This window comes from Calliphora vicina, chromosome 2 (assembly GCF_958450345.1).
Source record: "Calliphora vicina chromosome 2, idCalVici1.1, whole genome shotgun sequence".
In the NCBI taxonomy this organism is placed as follows: domain Eukaryota; kingdom Metazoa; phylum Arthropoda; class Insecta; order Diptera; family Calliphoridae; genus Calliphora; species Calliphora vicina.
The window spans coordinates 20,250,093-20,266,213 of record NC_088781.1 but is presented as its reverse complement, the minus strand read 5'-3'; the positions used below and the strand labels follow the sequence as shown (position 1 = coordinate 20,266,213).

The 16,121-nt window shown below is 29.4% G+C and overlaps 1 protein-coding gene across 5 annotated transcripts in view; it reads right to left on the bottom strand.

Annotated features, from left to right (window-relative positions):
• Window positions 1-6,852, bottom strand: part of smog — a 34,189-nt gene extending 27,337 nt beyond the window's left edge. For all 5 annotated transcript variants that reach the window (XM_065501828.1, XM_065501829.1, XM_065501830.1 and 2 more), the window contains exon 1: window positions 5,560-6,852. In XM_065501828.1, coding sequence (XP_065357900.1) covers window positions 5,560-6,729 — 1,170 coding nt within the window. In that variant the 5' untranslated portion in view covers window positions 6,730-6,852. The remainder of the gene's footprint in view (window positions 1-5,559) is intronic.
• Between the last annotated feature and the right edge of the window lie 9,269 nt (window positions 6,853-16,121).

Below are 16,121 nucleotides of genomic sequence, written 5' to 3'. Positions count from 1 at the left end.
TCTGTGAACTTTTGACAAAACAACTTAAGTGGAATTTTCAAATTTTTCAGGAGAGCGCAAAAACTGTTGAATTTATAAATCAATATTTTATTATTTGTCCTTGAAGAACTTTATTATTTGTCTCAAAGAATTATACAAAGGATAAATAATAAAATAATTATCGATAAATTCAACAGTTTTTGCGAATTAAGTTGTTTTGTCCAAAACAAATCAACAACAACTCCAAATAAGTTGATTTTTTCTGTCTGTCCGTCTGTCTGTGTAAAACACGCTCACGTCCAAAATAGACAAAGAAAATTGGTAAACTTGCAAGAAAAATGTTTATTGTTCTCCTAAGCAGTTTGGACCAGCAATATCGGTTCAGTGAAACCAGAGTTATCAACCAAAATGTGAGACAACCTAAAAAAAACATGATAATTTTAAAATTGTTTTTGGTATTGTTGCAAATATATTGCAGATACTACCATAAAATATTACATACGTTATTTTTATGTTAAAAGGACTAACTCCGGTAAAAATTATAGGAATCGGTTCATGATTTTTTGTGGATCGGCCCCTATTTGACCATAGCCCCCATATAAAGTTCACTTCCGAAAATCACTTAAATAAGCATAAATGTCTTATAAATATCGCTATTAAGTTTAAATTCGACATAATTATTTATGTCGAATTTAATATATACAAAAATCTCTGTACCTAATTCTATGAAGATCGGCCGATAATTGGTTATAGCTCCCATATAAGGACCACTTCCGAAAAACACAATATCCTACATAAATATCTAAAAAATATCAATATCAAAACAAAATTTCACACAGATCCGTAATTTATATTTAGAAATCATACTACAGGATATTGTGAATATCGGTCCATATTTGACCATAGCTCCCATATAAGGTCAACTTTCGAAAATCAGTTAAGTACTCATAAATCTCTTATAAATACCTTTATCACGCTAAAATTCGACAAAAATAATACACATATACATTGATATTACTGTACCAAATTTTATGCAGATTGGCCGATAATTGGTCATAGCTCCCCTATAAGGCCCATTTCCGAAAAAGATATTAACCTTAAAAAATATTTTAAACATATCGATATCAAAATGAAATTACGCACATATCAGTAATTTGTATCCAGTAATCATACTTCTGGATTTTGTGAATATCGGTCCATATTTAACCATAGCTCCCATATAAGGTCCACTCCCGAAAATCCTCATAAATTTCTTACAAATATAGTTATCAGGTTGAAATTCGAAACAAATTTAAAACGAAAAACTTTCACGTGCTAAATTATGACATCACTCACAAAACTGCTGACAGAACAAAAACTAAAACTCAGAATGCATTTCGACATTCTAGGGAAAAGTTAACAAATGTGTAACTCAAGTCACAGTTAAATTTTTTAAAAAAAAAATTAATTACTTTTTGAGATAATTGGTGTTTTGTAATGCATGCCTTGCGGCACTCTTGCGGGTTTTTGTAAGAATTTAGAGAAAACAAAAATGTTTGACCGATATCTGGACATTTATTGCTATATTTTTTACATTTATTTCTTTCTTTTTTAACAAACTATTTAATTTATTTTAAACTTTTAAATAAATATCTATTTAAAACATACAAGTATTACAGCCATTTATCCTTTATGTTTAAGCGATTTAAATTTAAACAATTTCCCTTCCTCTGTTTTCCCTTCAGTTATCTCATTAAATTTCTGGCAACAATATAAAAATGGGTCTTAATAGTTTTGCCATTTAAACCACATGGCGAATGAGTGTAACAATAATAACAATAATAATAACAAAAATACACACAACAACAGGAAAATTAATTAAATATTAATCATACGTACGAGTGTCATAAAGTGTAAATGTTTATACATTACAATATGTACTACGAATGGACAGCCAGCCAGCCAATACACAATAATATTTAATACAGAAAATATGTATAGAAAAAAACACCAAACTAATATTTTATTATTGTTCTATTTGTTAAACAGTTATTTATGGTTGACACAACACAGAAGAGAGAGAGAGAGCGAGGAAGCAATGAGGAAGACCAAAAAATACATTTGAGTATTTTTCCCCGTTATTCCAACAATATGATGTCATAATCATACAGATAAACGTAATAACAAATAACAGGTTTTATTTGTCATAAAACACAAACAAACGGACATAGTGGATGAAAAAAAAAACAAGAATAACAACTACTAGTATTTATGTGTGTATAGATTGTTTAAGCTTCAGGCGTCATTGGTTTAAATTATTGTATGAAAAAGCGTAGTGCGATTATGCCAGGGATGTGGGTGGTGGGATTGTTAGTATTTCGCCATGGTTCTATGGATGAAGTGGGTATACTGATGTATTGTTTTGATTAATTGTGTATTAAATTGATGTTATTACAATTGCAGTAAATAAGCAGAAATAATATAAAACAGTAAGAGAGACATATTCAGCAAAGTACATATATTTAAAGAATTCATAATCAATTTTTAAATTTAACAATGGTTTATAAAACAAATTTTGTATGGAAATTCAGTTTTATAAAACTTTTATAAATTTAAAAATTAATTTTTTCTTAAAAAAAAATTTGTAAAAAAAAATTTCATTGAAAAATATTTTTCCCGATTTTGAAAGATTCACAGTGCGGCCCCTTTTTTCACTAAAAAATATTTTTTCTTAAAAAAATTATGGAAAATTAGCATCAAAAGTTTGTCAGAAGGAAGGAGATGATTACCAAATTGTTGGGGTCTGGAGTTCTAAGTCATTTTGGATTTATTAGAATCTTGGTTTCGTTCATTAATTGGTCATAGAAAACTGTGCTCCGCCAAGAGAGAATATGAAAATAATTGGCCCCATTCGAATCCATAAATCTCTTCTATATAAATAAAAATCAAAAGTCGTTCGTTGGTAATTGCATCAGTAGAGAACGGCTGGACCGATTTTAGCGCAACTTAGGTTTTTACGGAATGAAAAATTGACCACACCCACTTTTTTCGATTTATCTAAAATCGGAAATGTTCGCAATACATAGTCCGCAAAAGTTTTTACATAAATAAAAATTGTCCCCGTTCACTAATACGCCCACTTATACATCGGTCTGTGATCACTCATATTTCTGACCAAAAATTGATTTTTTATATAAAAACTGGAAATATCTAAATTTTGTATGGAAATTCAGTTTTATAAAACTTTTATAAATTTAAAAATTAATTTTTTCTAAAAAAAAAATTTATAAAAAAAAATTTCATTGAAAAATATTTTTCCCGATTTTGAAAGATTCACAGTGCGGCCCCTTTTTTCACTAAAAAATATTTTTTCTTAAAAAAATTATGGAAAACAAATTTTGGTGAAAAAATGTTTAATAAAATATTTTTCCCGATATTGACGGATTCACAGTGTGGCCCCTTTGTGCGGCCAAAAGTCGAGAAATTTAGAAAATGATCCACAAATTGATATAGATATGGAAATTTTTGGTATCGCTGATTACGAATTCGTTATCAGAATTAGCAAATTCTAAATGGCCGACCTAATATGGCGTTCTTAGGGTATATAATTGAAAAATTTATTAAAAATAAACTAATTTAAAATATGTATTGGAATACAATATGGAGATTTAACATAAAACAATTATTATTTTTGTATATTTTTATTGAAATTGAACACGAGCAAATAAAACAAGTATGAGAGCTAATTCGGCTGTGCCGAATATTTTTTATTATACTTAAAAATATTTTTTTTTAATATTATTTAAACAAAATTAAATTGTTTTTAAATTTAAAAAAAAAAAAAATCTTTTGAAAATTGTTTTCTAATTTTTTTTAAAAAGTTGTTTCCAATTCTTTTTCTTAAATTTTTTTAAAATTTTTTTTAATTTTAAAAAAAAAAATTTTTGGAAACAGAATTTATGACAAAAAAAATTTTGTTGATGAAAAAAAAAATTCGGGTTAACATTTTTTTTCCCCGATAAAAGACCAAAAAAAGACTCGTGTCTCCCAGTTTTACCAAAAGTCATGGACTTTTTTATGGGCCCCCAAAGATTTGGAACCTCGATGTCATTTTTTAAAAAAGTGATAATTTTCTTAGGCTCATATCTTGCAAACAGTTCGGAATTTTGATTTATTTTTTTAAAAAACTTCATCTTCAAGATCAAAATCGCAAAAAACTTTAAAAAATTCGATTTTTTTTACCTTTTTTCCCCAGTTCAGGTCCATAGGTAGCAAACCGTTCAAAATTCAAGGAAGCAATCAACTACAAAAATGTACCTAAGATCTCAATAAACAACTTTCTAGAACATATGAACTTCCTAGGAATGATTCTTAACAACGTTTAGGTAGATCAATATAAGTTAGTAAAAAAAAAACTAAAGGAATTAAGTGTTGGGCCATAAACTATTAAATTATTATAAACTAAAGCATACCTTTAGGCAGCTTAAAAAATCTATTTCTAAATTTATTTCGAATTGTTTAAAGTTTTTTGCGATTTTGATCTTGAAGATGAAGTTTTTTTGATTTTATATGTTCACAATGACAAGGGCTACAACTTTGCCTCAGAAAGTAAATCAAAATTCCGAACTGTTTGCAAGATATGAGCCTGAGAAAATGATAACTTTTTTGCAAAAATAAACCCGAGGCCCCAAATCTTTTGGAGCCCATAAAAAGTGCATGACTTTGGACAAAACAGAAACTAAAAACAAGTAAGATAGCTGTGCCGAATCTTTTATACCCTTCACCAAATTATACTTCAAAATACAAATTTTAAATATTTTTAGGTAAACAAAATTAATTTTTTGTTCCAAAGTTGTTTTTTTAATTTTTTGGAAAAAACTAATTTTCGAATTGTTATTTTAAAATTTTTTAAATATAAAATTTTTTATTTTTAATTTTTTTTTTTTGGTTTTTTAATTTTTTTTTTGTGAAAAAAAAATTCGGATTAAAAAATATTTTTTTTGATTTTCACCCATTGAATGTCCAACTTACTATGGTATTATATACGTCGTTGCAAAGGTCTTTGAAATCTCTATCATTAGATATCCATATTGTCTATATTAATGAATTAGTAATCCAGATATAGGTCAGAAATCGAGGTTGTCCTGGTTTTTTCTTCATATCTCAGCCATTTGTGGACCGATTTTGCTGATTTTAAATAATAAACTTCTCGAAAGCATGTCTGACAGAATTATTGAAGATTTGGATCCCGAAGATATCTGGGGTCTCCAGAAAATTGATTTCAACAGACAGAAAGACAGACAGACAGACATACGGACATGGCTTAATCGACTCCGCTATCTATTAGGATCCAGAATATATATACTTTATAGGGTCGGAAAATTATATTGTGGAAATTACAAACGGAATGACAAACTTATATATACCCTTCTCACGAAGTTGAAGGGTGTAATAAGTAGAGATTGCAGCCACTGCTTCTATACCCTCTTGAAAGCTCAATAATCTTCTTTCTAAAAGCGTTTAAAAACGTATAAGAACCCACTTCAAAAGTTTTTTTTTTCTGAAAAACTTAAAATTTTTAATAAATTCTGTTAAACTTACCGGTTCAGCAGGCACTTCATCCAGAATCTTTGGCTCACACTTCTCCTCACTGCTGGCAGTTGTAGTTGTTGTGGTAGTAGTTGAAGCCGTTGTGGCCAACGACTTTGGACCAGATGTAGGCGTTGGTGGCGGAGGAGCATGTTTTGTGGTGCTACGTTTAGTGGCAGTACTTTTTTTCTTCGATGTCGCCTCCAATGAGTCTAGCGTAGAGATGACATCAGCTGTGGGTAAAATGTCATTAAAATCCATTTGTTGTGACAGCACCACTGTGTTCCTTTTGATATCACGTTCTTGATGATGATGACGTTGTTGTTGCTGCTGTTGCTCTTGCTGTTGCTGTCTTTTCAATTGTTCATGTTTCTTTTGAGCTTGCTTATAATAGGCCAACAATTGTTGCTCATTACTATTTACATCGATATCTTCAACCGCCATGCCATCGGACACCTCCACATCGCTGTCACTGTGATGATACTGAATGGCGGGCTCATATGTTGCAGCTGCTAAAACCAAAGATGTTTGTGATAAAGCTAACGAGGCCATAGAGGCTACGGAGGGCAACCAAAGTGACCTATTCGGGTGATGTATTGTTGTTACAGCTGAACCACTCCATGTGGAAAGACATGTTAGACTTAGTAGTAGTAGAGTCCAGAAACGTTTTAAGCTGAAACGTTTGCTACTTGCCAAATGTCTCAAACTTTGTAATGATGTGGATTGTGTAGGTTTTTGTTTTTGTTGTTGCTGTGTTAATGGCTCTATTGAATTGTGGTTTGCGGTTGCAGCTGCAGCTACAGTTGTAATTGTAGTGTTTAAGCATTTCCTTTGTTTGGCCTTTTCCCTTTTATGTTTTGTTGTTAGTGCTATGTGTTGTTGCTGTTGGCCACTTTGGATTTTAAATAGTTTGTGTTGTAGTTGTTGCTGTTGCTGTTTTCGTTGCTGTTTTTTATTATTTATTGAATATTGCTGTTTTGGTGGATATTGTACATTTTTGATTTGTGGTTCTAGAGTTTTTGTTGTCGCTATCGCTGTTTGTGTTTGTTGTGCTTTTGTTGCTGCTGCCTTTGCTTTTCTATACGATTGTCTATGATGACATTTTCGATGGGTCTGTTGTAATTGCTGTGAAGCTAAATCCACGCTATATCTATTTCTCACTCCCATATCACCACCGTTCATAGATTTCTATTGGTGTTTTTTTTTTGTTTGTATATTTGTGACTCCAAAGAAAAGTAGAAAATCTCAATAAATTCTATGTTGTGTGTAAATTTTTTCTATTTTTTTAGTTGTACTAATTTTTATCGTCCTGATCATCTGTAAATAAAAAAAAAATGGAACGGAAATATAAATTATTATGATGATGATCATAAAAAGGGTAAAAAAAGAAAATATGTAGCAGGTCAATTAATAGTTTTGCAAATTTTTATTTTCAATTTTAGTACAAGTAATTGGAGCATGACATCTAGAGTTTACTCGTGCACAAATCCAAGTGTTATAAATTACCACTTAAAAGTCAGTAACGACTGATTCATCATCGCATATCCCAAACGACTAAAGCTAGAATCTTGAAATTTTAACGATCCACTAAGAAGGGATTTTTGAAAATTCGAACGTTAAGAGGGTAAAAACGGGTAAATTTGGTAACTTTATATCTTCAAAACTAAAAAAAAAACTTAAAATTGAATGTTACCATATAAAGAATAAGCAGACAGTTGTTTGGTACTTTTTTGAAATTCGAACCTTTTAGGGGATAAAACGAGTAAAAACTGTATTTTGGTACTTTTTTGGCATCCTATGTACTTCGTATACTTTACTTATCAAAAAACAACAAATATAAATGTGGTACTTTTTTGAAATTCTAACCCTTAAGGGATAAAAATTGTGTTTACTTTTGGTACTTTTTTCATAAAATATTCTTTTTTGTAAATTGATGTAAATATATGAATATTTTATTATGAGCTCCCACCATGATACAGAAATTTATTTGAATAAAATTTTACCATCGCAACGGGGTAAAAAAAGGTACCAAAAAGTGGTAAAAAACGTAAAAATACATTTTATTTGAAATTATTAAGCCAGTTTTGATAGAAAAATCAACTAACAGAGTGTTATTTGGAACTCCAGTGCCAAGGTGTATATTGGGCCAAATCCGGGTAAACAGTTTGGTACTTTTTTTAAAACATATTTTTCTTGAGCACATTAACACAGATTTTAATCAGTTGAGACATGTCTGTATCACAGACATTTTTGGCAAAATGGAGTATTTTTAATTTCAAACTTGACGGGTGTTTAAGAAGGAAAAGGGAAATTGGTACTTTTCTCCTAATAGTACTTTTTGTAATATTTTAAATTATTTAACCTATCGTCACTAAAGTTAACTGATATGAGGAGCCGCAGAACAAAAGGTACTTTTTGAAAATTTAAAAATTTTGGGAAATTGATTTTTTCTAGAAGATTTCAACCCAAATATTATAAAAATACCAAAAAATCAATTTGTAAAAAAATTCGAAAAAGTAAATTTTGTTCTGCGGCTTCTCATATGTATCTGAGTGAAGTTAGAGTTAGGAATAGGGGATAATATTTAAGTACCAACATGTGAGAACTGAAATATAGGTACATTTTCGTTGTTCTAATGGTACTTTTATATATTTTTTTTAATAATAGACCTAGAAATATGAAATTAAGCATATGTGCTTCCGAGTTAATACGAATCAATGGGGGAGATTTTATGGTACTTTTTTTATTCTAATGTTACTTTTTGAATACATTTACAATAACGAACCTGGAATAATGAAATTATACACATATGATCCTGAATGAGTAAGAATACAAAAAGGATACTTTTTCCTTCTAATAGTACTTTTTAAATTTTCTATAATAATGGACCTAGAAACATAAAATTAAACATATATGGTTCTAAGTACGTGGTACATTTTCTTTCGAATGGTACTTTTTGAATTTTCTATAATAATTGACCTAAAAACATGAAATAAAGCATATATGGTCATAAGAGAGTGAGAATTCAAGGTACTTTATGGTACCTGTTGCTTCCTCTTCTTTATTCGAATGGTACTTTTTCTATGGACTTGAGTGTATGGAAATTCACAAGTTGGAGTTTATGATACTTTTTCTTTATTTTAATGTTACTTGTGACACCTCTAATTTATATAAAAATATTGTTATTTTAGAATTGAATTTGGAAAGACGGCTTTTGTAATATTGTCACATTATGATATTAGAAAAATTGGTTTTAATAAAATTATTGAAACAAATATCGTCACCTAAAATGCAAAACAACGTATCATCAAAAAATTCGAAATTGATTTTATTATTGATTACGATTCACTACATCATATTACATATGTGTAAAAAATTTTAAACTTTTACTATCAAAAATAACCAAGTTATAACCAAAATTGAAACTAAAGTATCATCAAGTATATGATTTTCTTGAACAAAATAACGTAAAAGTAATTAATTAATAAATAGTTTTTACTTTTTTTAGGTAGTATCCTAAATTTGTTGCAATTGAATATTTTTTGCAGTCTTAATGAAAATTTAATGAAGAAACTTTTTTAGTTTAAACAAGTAAGAGAGCTTATATACCCTCACCAAATTATACTTAAAAATATTTTTTTTTTTAATATTTTTATTTAAACAAAATCAAAAATTTTTTTTTAATGTTTTAAAATTTTTTTAAAAATTTTTTTTTCCAATTGTTTTTAAATTTTTTTTTAAAAAAGTTTTTTTTAAATTTCTTTAATTAATTTTTTTGTAAAAAGAATTTATGACAAAAAAAAAATTTTTGATGAAAAAAAAATTCGGGTTAAAAAATAATTTTTCCGATTTTGACCCATTGTATGTCCAACTTACTATGGTCTTATATACGTCGTTGCAAAGGTCTTTGAAATATCTATCATTAGCTATCCATATTGTCTATATTAATGACTTAGTAATCCAGATATAGGTCAAAAATAGGTCAAAAATCGAGGTTGTCCTAGTTTTTTCCTTATATCTCAGCCATTTGTGGACCGATTTTCTCGATTTTAAATAGCGACAGAGCCGGAAGAATTTCGGAGATATTGATGTATGAATCGTGTATGTAAGTTAATTGGGGGCTTCGGAAAGTTGATTTCAACACACAGACGGACAAGGCTATATCGATTCCGCTATCTATAACGATCCAGAATATATATATGTGGAAATTACAAACGGAATGACAAACTTATATATACCCTTACCACTCATGGTGAAGGGTATAACAAGTAGTCGTTAGTAATTAAAATAAAAAAAAAACAATAAAATTAAAAAAGTATATATAAACTGCTTTTATTTAAAATTAAAAAATATTTTTATTTAAGTTTTTATTTTTTCATAAAAAATTATATTGATGATAGGTTTTTATGTTTTAGAAAATAACAATTCAAAAAAACGTAAGCCACATATCTTTATTTATTTTAGGTGATGATATGTATGTATGTAAATGTAATGAATATCCGAGTTATTATAGTACTTTTTGCGTTCTTTAAAATAATGGATCTTGAAAAAATAAATTAAATAGGAAATGCCATTACCAAAATAATCGATAATACCGTTACTTCTAAAACACCATTTTACTTACATACATATTAATTAGGAAAAATAATTAACATTAATTTAATTCCAATTTTTGTTTTAAAAAATAATTCATAAATTCATTTTGGAAATATAGAAATTGTAAACAATTCAAATGCATTTCCACTTACCATTTTTACCACAATCGATTATCACCAATTCTTTACAATTGAAATGAACATTTAAAAAACTTTTACGAAAACTCAAAATAAATGTTCATTTAATTTATTTCTACCAACTACTAGCTATTAGCACTTTGTTTTTATTAAAACTCTTAAGACAATAGAATATGTCAAGTACAGCTTAAAGTTTCATAAAAACTTATTCCATCTTCATATTTATTTTCATAAAGATTTTCACCAATGAATTTACGATGTGTTAAAAAAGATTTTACTCTAACCTCCCAACTTGACAAAAAAAAAAGGTTGAAAACAAAATGTTTCAGGTCAATATTTACATAAATAAAGAAATAGTAGTATAAAAAAAGGACAACCCTTCTTTTTTGTAAGTAAATTTTCTTATTTTTAAATTAACGTTTCCTTCAACAACAACGTCTTGTCTTTAGAATTTATACAAGAACAGAAAAAAAAGACAAATCTAAATCTGTTTCTTTATGTTCTCTTACATAAATTCAAATAAATTAAGTACTTTATGAGCAAGTACCCAGCAGTTTTAGGAGGAATTGACTCTACATAAATTTCAAGTACTAAACTCCGCATTGCAAAAAGTACACTAAGAGACAATTGACTCTCCAATAGACTAAAATAACTATTTCTTAAAGTGCTGTACAAAACAAATTTAAAGTGACTAAACCCCTGATTACTTAGAGAAGCTAAAGTGACAATTGACTACACGCTCGATTACCAGGGATGTATTAAGTAACGTATTGACTTACCTCTGCATTGCAAAGGGCAAATATTTAGGTGTAGTGATCAATATTATTTAAAATAAACACAGCCATGGAATTAGAAATTAGGGAAAACTATATTGATACATTGGCTTCCTTCCTTTGTAGTCCTTGCAGACCTGCTGGGTAGACACACAAACCTATACACACCAAAATCACCACCACATACATATTTAAAGATGTATATACGTATCTATGTGTGTATAATCTTGGAGTATATAAAACCACAACAAAATGCACTCAAGTGTAAATTAAACACTATGTATTGAATGGAATGGTTGATGTTGATATCAAGGATAACATTTGTTATATTCTATAATGTTCGTTCTTACAAATTGGAATGAATGGACAAGGCACAGAAAGAGCATAAAAACCATTTATTTAATTGTTTTCTATTTCTTTGCCTCTCATCTCATTTTGTGCAAAAAGAAAACCTTTTTCCAAAATATGTAATGTTTTCTTTGGCAGTTTTAGCATTTATGTATATTTGATTTTTATGAGTTTTTTTTATTAGATTGTCTTGAATAATAAAGAATTAAAAAAGGAAGCTACCGTAAGTTTGGCGTCTAAAGTATATAACTTTAATATTCAATGGAAATTTAGAAAATAAATAACTTCTATAACCTTTTTATATATCGGCCACATGCGACAAGATCAAAACTCAAAATATAGTTTTTCTTCAAAAAGCCATTTTATTCGAAACTATGGGCATTGTTTTCTAAATCCCAGAGACAAGTTTTATATGGAAACATAAACAAACTAGAACCTGAACTAGAACCTGAACAAAAACCTGAACTACAACCTGAACTCGAATCTGAGAACTAGAATCTGAACTAGAATCTGAACTAGAATCTGAACTAGAATCTGAACTAGAATCTGAACTAGAATCTGAACTAGAATCTGAACTAGAATCTGAACTAGAATCTGAACTAGAATCTGAACTAGAATCTGAACTAGAATCTGAACTAGAATCTGAACTAGAATCTAAATTAGAATCTGAACTAGAATCTGAACTAGAATCTGAACTAGAATCTGAACTAGAATCTGAACCAGATCTGAACTAGAATCTGAACTAGAATCTGAACTAGAATCTGAACTAGAATCTGAACTAGAATCTGAACTAGAATCTGAACTAGAATCTGAACTAGAATCTGAACTAGAATCTGAACTAGAATCTGAACTAGAATCTGAACTAGAATCTGAACTAGAATCTGAACTAGAATCTGAACTAGAATCTGAACTAGAATCTGAACTAGAATCTGAACTAGAATCTGAACTAGAATCTGAACTAGAATCTGAACTAGAATCTGAACTAGAATCTGAACTAGAATCTAAATTAGAATCTGAACTAGAATCTGAACTAGAATCTGAACTAGAATCTGAACTAGAATCTGAACCAGATCTGAACTAGAATCTGAACTAGAATCTGAACTAGAATCTGAACTAGAATCTGAACTAGAATCTGAACTAGAATCTGAACTAGAATCTGAACTAGAATATGAACTAGAATCTGAACTAGAATCTGAACTAGAAACTGAACTAGAATCTGAACTAGAATCTGAACTAGAATCTGAACTAGAATCTGAACTAGAAACTGAACTAGAATCTGAACTAGAATCTGAACTAGAATCTGAACTAGAATCTGAACTAGAATCTGAACCAGATCTGAACTAGAATCTGAACTAGAATCTGAACTAGAATCTGAACTAGAATCTGAACTAGAATCTGAACTAGAATCTGAACTAGAATCTGAACTAGAATCTGAACTAGAATCTGAACTAGAATCTGAACTAGAAACTGAACTAGAATCTGAACTAGAATCTGAACTAGAATCTGAACTAGAATCTGAACTAGAATCTGAACCAGAATCTGAACTAGAATCTGAACTAGAATCTGAACTAGAATCTGAACTAGAATCAGAACTAGAATCTGAACTAGAATCTAAATTAGAATCTGAACTAGAATCTGAACTAGAATCTGAACTAGAATCTGAACTAGAATCTAAATTAGAATCTGAACTAGAATCTGAACTAGAATCTGAACTAGAATCTGAACTAGAATCTGAACTAGAATCTGAACTAGAATCTGAACTAGAATCTGAACTAGAATCTGAACTAGAATCTGAACTAGAATCTGAACTAGAATCTGAACTAGAATCTGAACTAGAATCTGAACTAGAATCTGAACTAGAATCTGAACTAGAATCTGAACTAGAATCTGAACTAGAATCTGAACTAGAATCTGAACTAGAATCTGAACTAGAATCTGAACTAGAATCTGAACTAGAATCTGAACTAGAATCTGAACTAGAATCTGAACTAGAATCTGAACTAGAATCTGAACCAGATCTGAACTAGAATCTGAACTAGAATCTGAACTAGAATCTGTACTAGAATCTGAACTAGAATCTGAACTAGAATCTGAACTAGAATATGAACTAGAATCTGAACTAGAATCTGAACTAGAAACTGAACTAGAATCTGAACTAGAATCTGAACTAGAATCTGAACTAGAATCTGAACTAGAAACTGAACTAGAATCTGAACTAGAATCTGAACTAGAATCTGAACTAGAATCTGAACTAGAATCTGAACCAGATCTGAACTAGAATCTGAACTAGAATCTGAACTAGAATCTGAACTAGAATCTGAACTAGAATCTGAACTAGAATCTGAACTAGAATCTGAACTAGAATCTGAACTAGAATCTGAACTAGAATCTGAACTAGAATCTGAACTAGAATCTGAACTAGAAACTGAACTAGAATCTGAACTAGAATCTGAACTAGAATCTGAACTAGAATCTGAACTAGAATCTGAACCAGAATCTGAACTAGAATCTGAACTAGAATCTGAACTAGAATCTGAACTAGAATCAGAACTAGAATCTGAACTAGAATCTAAATTAGAATCTGAACTAGAATCTGAACTAGAATCTGAACTAGAATCTGAACTAGAATCTAAATTAGAATCTGAACTAGAATCTGAACTAGAATCTGAACTAGAATCTGAACTAGAATCTGAACCAGATCTGAACTAGAATCTGAACTAGAATCTGAACTAGAATCTGAACTAGAATCTGAACTAGAATCTGAACTAGAATCTGAACTAGAAACTGAACTAGAATCTGAACTAGAATCTGAACTAGAATCTGAACTAGAATCTGAACTAGAATCTGAACTAGAATCTGAACTAGAATCTGAACTAGAATCTAAATTAGAATCTGAACTAGAATCTGAACTAGAATCTGAACTAGAATCTGAACTAGAATCTGAACCAGATCTGAACTAGAATCTGAACTAGAATCTGAACTAGAATCTGAACTAGAATCTGAACTAGAATCTAAACTAGAATCTGAACTAGAATCTGAACTAGAATATGAACTAGAATCTGAACTAGAATCTGAACTAGAAACTGAACTAGAATCTGAACTAGAATCTGAACTAGAATCTGAACTAGAATCTGAACTAGAAACTGAACTAGAATCTGAACTAGAATCTGAACTAGAATCTGAACTAGAATCTGAACCAGATCTGAACTAGAATCTGAACTAGAATCTGAACTAGAATCTGAACTAGAATCTGAACTAGAATCTGAACTAGAATCTGAACTAGAATCTGAACTAGAATCTGAACTAGAATCTGAACTAGAATCTGAACTAGAAACTGAACTAGAATCTGAACTAGAATCTGAACTAGAATCTGAACTAGAATCTGAACTAGAATCTGAACCAGAATCTGAACTAGAATCTGAACTAGAATCTGAACTAGAATCTGAACTAGAATCAGAACTAGAATCTGAACTAGAATCTAAATTAGAATCTGAACTAGAATCTGAACTAGAATCTGAACTAGAATCTGAACTAGAATCTGAACTAGAATCTAAATTAGAATCTGAACTAGAATCTGAACTAGAATCTTAACTAGAATCTGAACTAGAATCTGAACTATAATCTGAACCAGAATCTGAACTAGAATCTGAACTAGAATCTGAACTAGAATCTGAACTAGAATCTGAACTAGAATCTGAACTAGAATCTGAACCAGAATCTGAACTAGAATCTGAACTAGAATCTGAACTAGAATCTGAACTGGAATCTGAACTAGAATCTGAACTAGAATCTGAACCAGAATCTGAACTAGAATCTGAACTAGAATCTGAACTAGAATCTGAACTAGAATCTGAACTAGAATCTGAACTAGAATCTGAACTAGAATCTGAACTAGAATCTGAACTAGAATCTGAACTAGACCCTGAACTAGAACTTAACAATAGCTTTTAGAATCCATTATTTTACAGTTTTATCAGTGTAAATTGGTTAGTCTGCATCATGAATCTTTATAAGTTCATTTAGATTTGTTTTGTTTATTAAGGATATTTTTTTTAAAATATATGTATTTGGGTGTCAAAGAAAATCTTAAGATTATGAAATAAATATATAATTTATTTATTTAATTAATATTAATAAGATTTTGTTGTATCAAGGGTCATTTATCAATCTTTTGAAAAGGTTAGTTAAAAACTTGAAACTAATTAAAAATTTAAGATTGTTTACCTAATTACACATGTCTATAACTAGATATGTAGTAAGTATCTAGGTATATACATGTGTATACACAAGTATAGGAATTTATTAGCCAAGTATGGTTATAAGGCAAACTAAGAGGATATTAATAAACTTTTAAAATAACACACAAACACATTTAGAAAGTAATTATTATTCATAATAGTCAAGATATAGATATATAGCTTATTCAATGCAAGACTGTAACAACTTAAAATTTCAAAATTTTCAAGGGGTTGCTAAAAGATAATTCTCTAAATGAAAATTAGAGAATTACTCTGTGCGTGTAATTTGGCTTGAACAATTTTTAAAAATAATAAAGTTATTGTAAAAGTTTTTTTTTAATTCAAGACTATATTTTTTGAGTTGTAACAGTTTGTATTAAATGGTGGTTATATACTTGTTATTATATGCACCCAGTACGAAATGATTAGAAAGAAATTGTTAGAGAATAGTTAACATTGCCAGCTGCAAGCACAATGTAAAA